We start from the raw sequence: 6,995 nt of genomic DNA, 5'->3' as shown, positions 1-6,995 counted from the left end.
TCTATCACTCATTTTCATGGATTTTTTTAAAAAAATTACATTCTCAGATGGCAGTTTTATTACTAAGAGCATCACATTTTAATATTTGATAACCTGACATTTTTATAATTGAGAGCATGGCGTTTTTATTATGAAGAGGATGACATTTTGATAATTAATAACATGTCATTTTTATTATTAAGAGGGTGGCTGTTTTATGATTAGGATCATGACGTTTATTATTATTTAATAATATGGGATTCTTATAATTAAGAGGCTGGCAGTTTTATTACTAACATGATGGTGGTTTTATAATTGAGAGCCTGGCATTTTATTATTAACATGATGTCAATTTTATTATTAAGAGGATGCAATTTTTTTATTGGCATGAAAATTTTATTTATTCACAGACATGGATTTTTATCCTCTTTTGCACAGTGGGCAAAGTAAAGGAAACAAAATACAACATGACATTTTGCTTCTGGTCCTTGGAAAATATAAAGAAAAAATGTTCTCCAAAATTTGTTTTTTTTTGCACGATGAAACATCTCCACAACATAATTCATATGTTTTTTAGACTTCAGGAAACATTTTTTAATCATATCATTTTTAATTTATAAATAAGCATCACATTTCTCTAAAGTAGCATGGCAATTTTTCATATTTTCTTATTCATGACTATTATACAGTCGATGGATCTTTGTTTTTCATGAAATTGGACGCGTCTAAGTGGAAAGACATTTATGGCTCTTGGGTGCTAGTGCACCTATTATGCAGGAAATAATTTTGTAGTGCAAAAAAAAAGTTAAAAAGTTGAAAGTTTTTTGGAAACAAGTATGATCAAGTATTGTATTTGTATAGAAAGTTTCGTCAAGGAATGCCTTTCATGGTATTCTGGGAGGGAAAAGAAATCAAACGCTACATACAAGTTACTTTTTTTTTGCGGGGGACTACATACAAGTTACTGTTCATGCTATTTCTCCATGATTTTTTTTCCGCTGAAGTCAACATGAGTTATTAGTTGGTGCAACTTTTTACACGAGCACAATACTTGGTCATATTTGTTTTCAAAAAAAGATTCAGAATTTTTTTGACTTTTTTTCAGTTACTAACTTATTTTGTGCATATAGGATGTGTTGGCACCCGAGTGCACATGGTATTTCCGCGTCTGAGCCCGCTATGATTTTTCAGAAACCAGTTTGGTTCAATTCGGCAGACCTTACAGTTAAGAAACAAGGCTGAAGATATTCATAAAAAAATACGTATTTTTGCTCATGTCATTTAAAAATAAAATAAAATAATAAAGTGGGCTGCTGCCCCTTATTAGAAATTGGACGCATCTAAGTGGAAAGAAATTTATGCTCTTGCGTGCCAGTGCACCTATATGCACGAAATAATTTTGTAATGCAAAAAAGTCAAAAAAGGCTGTAAGTTTTTTGCAAACAAATATGATCAAGTATTGTACTTGTATAGAAAGTTTCGTCAAGGAATGAATTTCATGTTGTTCTGGGTGAAAAAAAACCAAACGCTACATACAAGTTACTGTTCATGCTATTTGTCCTTGAAAAATTGTTTTTTTTTTGCGCTGAAGTCAACATGAGTTATTACTCAGCGAATTTTCTACACAAGTACAATGCTGATCATATTTGTTTTCCAAAGAATATCACTTTTTTGACTTTTTTTCAGTTACTAAATTATTTTGTGCATATAAGGTGCGCTGGCACCGGAGTGTACAGGGTATTTCCCGCGTCTAAGCCCGCTAAGATTTTTTAGAAACCAGTTTGGTTCAATTCGACAAACTGTTTACAGTTATGAAACAAGGCAGAAGATAAGCACTGAAAATGTAATTTTTGGTTACAGTTACAGGCAAAATACAATCATCTAAGTATAGAAAAGATCCACAAAAGTTAGAACTTAATTAATTGGTCATTTATTGATTTTTCCCATATAAAACATAAAATCAAGTTAAGTTCAACTATTACACAACAAATATATAAGCATGCGCCAAAATGTCCCTTGGCCCTGACGCTCTGAAAGGCAGCAAACTTACCTAGATCCATCACTATATCACAAGTCCAGATGTATATATGCCCGGGCATGATGTTATCGTGCCGTTCAATTCTCACCGATCGTCTTCAACAGTATATATATGAACAAAATCCAGAAACTCCTTTGGTTGATCCGTCAAGATGTTCAAAACTTGTGCGTTCCGTTGGGGCGTACGTGTCGACGACCTTAGCGGAACGATGTCGAGCTGCTTGCCCCGAACGGGTCGCCGGGGTACCGGTCGAACATCTGCGATCCCTCGCCGGAGCCCCCGAGCAGCGTGTCCGTCGGCTCGTCGGTCACGCGCCACACCTTGATCGACTTGTCCAGGCTGCCGCTGTAGACGATCCACCGCCCCACGCCGCTGTTGTCTCCAGTCTCTGCGGCCGCGGCCGCGACGTTCTCCTTGTTGTACTCCACGACGGCGAGGCACCTGATCGGCTCGGTGTGGCCGGAGAGCACGGAGAGGCAGGAGTGCACGCCGGCGTCGCGCCGCCAGACCATGATGGTGTTGTCGGCGGAGCCGCTGAAGAGGAGCGCTCCCGCCGCGGCGAGGCAGAAGACGGCCTTCTTGTGTCCGCGAAGCACGCCCCCGTGGACGAGCTTGCTGTCGCCCTCCCAGCAGTTGACGAGCCCGTCGGAGGAGCCGCAGTAGAGCACCGGCGCGACGGCGCTCACGGCCAGCGCGTTCACGGCGTGCTCCTGCTTCAGCAGCGTCTGCACGGGCGAGTGCTTGGTCCCCTTCCCCTGCACCTCCCGCTTCCACACCTTGACCGTGCCGTCCGCGGAGCCGGTGAACACCAGCCCGTCGTACGCCGCCACGATGGCGTTCACGTTGTCGTCGTGCGCCACCACGGACTCGAGGCACTTGGAGTCGCTGATGCGCCACACCTTGAAGGTGCGGTCCCAGGAGCCGGAGTAGAGCAGGCCCTGCCCCGCGTCCGTGGGGCTCAGGCACGACACGGCGTCGCTGTGCCGGATCCAGAGCGCCGAGCGGTTCTTGCGCACCTCGACGTAGTTGGACGGGTTGAGAGAGCCGCGCAGGAAGTCGCGCAGCCGCGGCAGGCTGCCCACGCGCTTGTGCAGGCCGTTTTTGGGCGACACCTTCCACACCCGGATCTTGCCGTCCTGGTGGCCCGTGAAGATGCGCTCGCCGGAGATGACGATGGCCTTCACGAGGCCGCTGGACGACTTGAAGCCGCCGGAGTCCTTCTGCTTGCGCCAGACGCGGATGTTCTTGCTGTCCGAGCCGGTGTACAGCGCGTCGCCCTTGGCGGCCAGAGAGTAGATGTGGCCTTCCTCCCTGACAAGCGAGCTGATGAGGCTCGTGCCGGGCGCCATCGCGGGCGCGGCCATGGACGCCTCGCTGTGGCGGGACCAGGGGGACGCCATGGTCTGGTTCCAGGGGGACATGTTGTACGGCGAGCACTCGCCGCTGAAGCTGGATGGGTAGTCATTATAGAACCCGCCCGTCGCCGACGAGCTGCTCTGCCTGTTGGAGCATTCGTCGTCCGTGCCCGAGTAGTTGGGGTCGGAGTGCGACATCGGCAGCGGGATGTTGGAGGGGTGCGAGCGCGGGACTCCGCCGCCGGCCCCTTCGCCGTCGCTATCTCTCATAGGCTCTTGCTGGAGGCTGTGGCGGCACGGCGAGACCGTGGTGGAGAGAATTGCGAGAGGAGGAGAAGGGAGGGAATGTGTATGTGGAGGGGAGGGGAGTGAGAGGCGACGAGAGAGTGGCGGGAAGCGAGAAATCCGTTGAGACCGTTACGACAACCGGGGTGGGGCCTCGGCCCGCAAATTGCTGCCTTTCACAAGTTTTTTTTAGCGGTATTTCACAAGTTTTGGAGCCTAGGAATTATCATAATTTCCTGCTTGATTTTTTTAGGTGATAAGTTACTAAATTTAGCCTCCTAGAATGAGTCGTTTGTTTTGTTTGTATGAAAATAACAACTTTATTAATTTAAAATAACAATTACATCGTCTATAGAAGAGGCTCCTCAAACCAATCCTTAGTTGAAGAAAAACTAGTTAGCCTAGCAAGTTCATGAGCTACCTTATTCGCTTCCTTATTATAATGTTCAAAACTGGTAAAAGGGAACACAATACCTACATGTAAGTTGACTGAATTTATAATTTGAGTAAGTCAATTTTATAACAGGGTGAACGGTTGGAAAGAAAACGATGCGAGGAAGAGGAAAACAGATCAGCCGTTAGATTTTTAATCTAATGGCTCAGAAAATCGACTTACCAAAAATAAATTTTCATGTGACTTACGCATAGCCGGTTCCAAGAGGAATTTCACAAGCCAAAAAAATAACAATCATCAAAAACGGTTGCCGCCGCTATCGCAAAACACCCTCCATTCTTCATGGAATTGATAACCTTCATATTATTAGAATTGATAACAAGGCGGTTCCATCCCGTCTTTTGTGCAAGAGATAAGACGAACCTAAAAGCCAAAACTTCTGCCGCTAGGACATCAACACACCAATCAACCTCCTAATTTTCGCCAATGAATTTTACTTTATCATCTCTCAGTACAATGCCACACGTACCCCTAAGCAGGTCATGATCAAAAAGTGCATCAACGAAGCTTTACAAAACCCATAGGAGGTCTAATCGACCCCCTCTTTTACTGGTTGCACTGGGGGAGCAAGGCATTAACATGGTATGTCGTAAGACGAATCCTCAAAGAAGTTTGATAAGCATCTTGAGACTTTCCTTCATGAACCAACTTTCGTCTTTCCCACCACAAGTACCAAGCGGTCATACCGATCAATTGACGAGCATTCTGGAGACCCATTATAGATAGATCCTGGCTGGCATAAGGAGTAAGAATTCAAGAACCACCTATCCAACATGGTAAATTACACAAGCTTTGGTAATCACTTCGTCCATCCCCAGCCTATTTCAAACCTCTCTTGCTTCCTCACAAAGAAACAATACATGCTTTTTTTGGACCATTAGAACAAGAGGGGCAAATGTGCAAAATGCTCAAGTGTGTATTGGCAAGCATAACACGATACGAGTGCCATGCAACGTATGTCAAATATGTTTGTAACCTTTGCCGGACAAGACAAATACGATTAACATTATCCCATACCATTAGTATGTAGCAACTTCCTCCCATGTTGTTGATACCAATCTAGGAAATAAGCTCAATTAATAATGAACAACCCTTTTTGTATAGCTCTAAGCAATAATATCCAACATATTATGCAGAGAAAGAGGAATCACGATGACTCGCTGAGCATCAATTGGCCACAACATCTGTCTCGACATATCTTCATTTTTCAAAAGTTCGGCATTGGATTAATAAGATCTGAGACCTTTGACAGAAGATGCCCCCTCTAGGAGTAATAACTTTCCTATTTGCACAATTAGGAATCATGCATCTTCAGATCTTCCCAAATATCAGTATTGTGTCCATTCCAAACTCGTCAGATATAACCATGTTTCAAAGAGTAGACTCCTCCCACAATACTTTGCAAGTAAATGAGGAACCTTTTTTTAAAACATGTATTTATCAAATCGCCATCAGAAAAATACTTAACTCTCAAAATAGTAGATAATATACTTAGCTCTCAAATCGCCATAATCCTAGGACGAGTAGCTTAATAAGGCTACCTCGATGCAACACATATGTTTTTGGAGTAATACTACGCCTACTAGCATTTTCTTACCAATGGGTCGTATGGGGTTAGGGCATCTCCAACACGAACCCTTAAACCGCTCGTAACCATTCGAACCAAGCGGTCCCGACGCGATTTAAAGGAAAGAAAGGGTGGTCCCGGCGCACCTGCTCCCAAGAGGTCCTGACAACACCCCTTTTAGGAGTCGTCCATGGTGACCTCTAAAGGAAAGAAATATTGAATCACCAAAGAAGGGGAACTCATCTGTCAAGGCAAGGACTTTGGATGCGAGGTTGTTTACATCAAGGAAGACGTCCTCGGCATAGAAGACCAGTTCGGGGGCTACTGGCAGTGGCCTGGATTAAGGGGTGCCAACTGAGTCGGCCCATGGTCCTCGGGCTGGGCCAGTGGGCCCTCACTCTTGTTAAGGAGGACTCTGAAAGCTACAGGCTTGGGACGTGATCAAGACTCCATCAGCCGAAGACATGACGTATACTCCGAGATATCTCCTGCCGCCTCCATATGCGTCCCCTGGAAACCACCCATGTAACCCTAGATTTCCTACCTGGCATGTATATAAGCCAAAGGGTTTAGCCCGTAGAGGGGATCTTAACACAATTGTGTTCACTTAGGCCTAGGGTTAGAACACAACTTACGTTCTCGAGGTAGATCAAGCTTGTACTCGATACATCATCATCAATTTAAACAAGAGCATGATGTAGGGTTTTACCTCCATTAAGAGGGCCCGAACCTGGGTAAACATCATCTCCCTTGTTACTGTTACCACCAATCCGAGGGACCCCCTACCTCGAGGTCTGCAGATTTTGACACCGACAAGCACTAAAAAGTGGCGCATGCATTCTTCAGACCAAAAGGAATCATTATATAGCAATATGCCCTGAACGAGGTGATGAAGGATGACTTGATTTAGTCGGTAGGCACGACCAAGATGGGCGCAGTGGAGAGCATGCTCTTTAGCTCGTGAAAAGCCTCATCCTCCTGTGGCGTTCAGGTGAACTTTGTCCGTCTTCTTCATCGGCTGGTATAGAGGCAAGGATCTTTCCCCTAGCCGGCTGACGAACCGGCTGAGAGAAGCTAGGTGCTGGTGACCATCTGGACGTCTCTCAAGACGGTCGCTGGCACATTCGCTCGATGGACTTGATCTTCTCGGGGTTGGCCCTGATCTCTCGCTCTAAAACAAGGAGACCGAGGAGCTGGCCGGCTGGCACACCGAACACGCACTTCTCTGGATTCAGCCGGGTCTAGAATTTAGGCAGCTTGGCGAATGTCTCCTTGAGATCATCTAGGAGGGTGATGTGCTGCTTTGTTTTCACCATG

At 45.5% G+C, this 6,995-nt stretch overlaps 1 protein-coding gene across 1 annotated transcript; it reads right to left on the bottom strand.

The window, feature by feature from the left end:
* Nucleotides 1-1,815: 1,815 nt before the first annotated feature.
* On the bottom strand, nucleotides 1,816-3,642 carry LOC119306196 (protein JINGUBANG-like). Its single transcript, XM_037582489.1, has one exon. The coding sequence runs from the start codon at nucleotides 3,640-3,642 to the stop codon at nucleotides 2,215-2,217; it is 1,428 nt and encodes a 475-aa protein (XP_037438386.1). The 3' UTR covers nucleotides 1,816-2,214.
* Nucleotides 3,643-6,995: the final 3,353 nt, after the last annotated feature.

This window comes from Triticum dicoccoides, chromosome 5B (assembly GCF_002162155.2).
Source record: "Triticum dicoccoides isolate Atlit2015 ecotype Zavitan chromosome 5B, WEW_v2.0, whole genome shotgun sequence".
NCBI classification, from domain to species: Eukaryota; Viridiplantae; Streptophyta; class Magnoliopsida; order Poales; family Poaceae; genus Triticum; species Triticum dicoccoides.
The sequence above is the reverse complement of the archived record's forward strand: the minus strand, read 5'-3'. Positions and strand labels throughout refer to the sequence as shown.

Bases quoted from the DNA above. Each gene is read 5' to 3' on its own strand.
- LOC119306196 (XM_037582489.1), bottom strand. From the start codon at position 3,642: ATGAGAGATAGCGACGGCGAAGGGGCCGGCGGCGGAGTCCCGCGCTCG.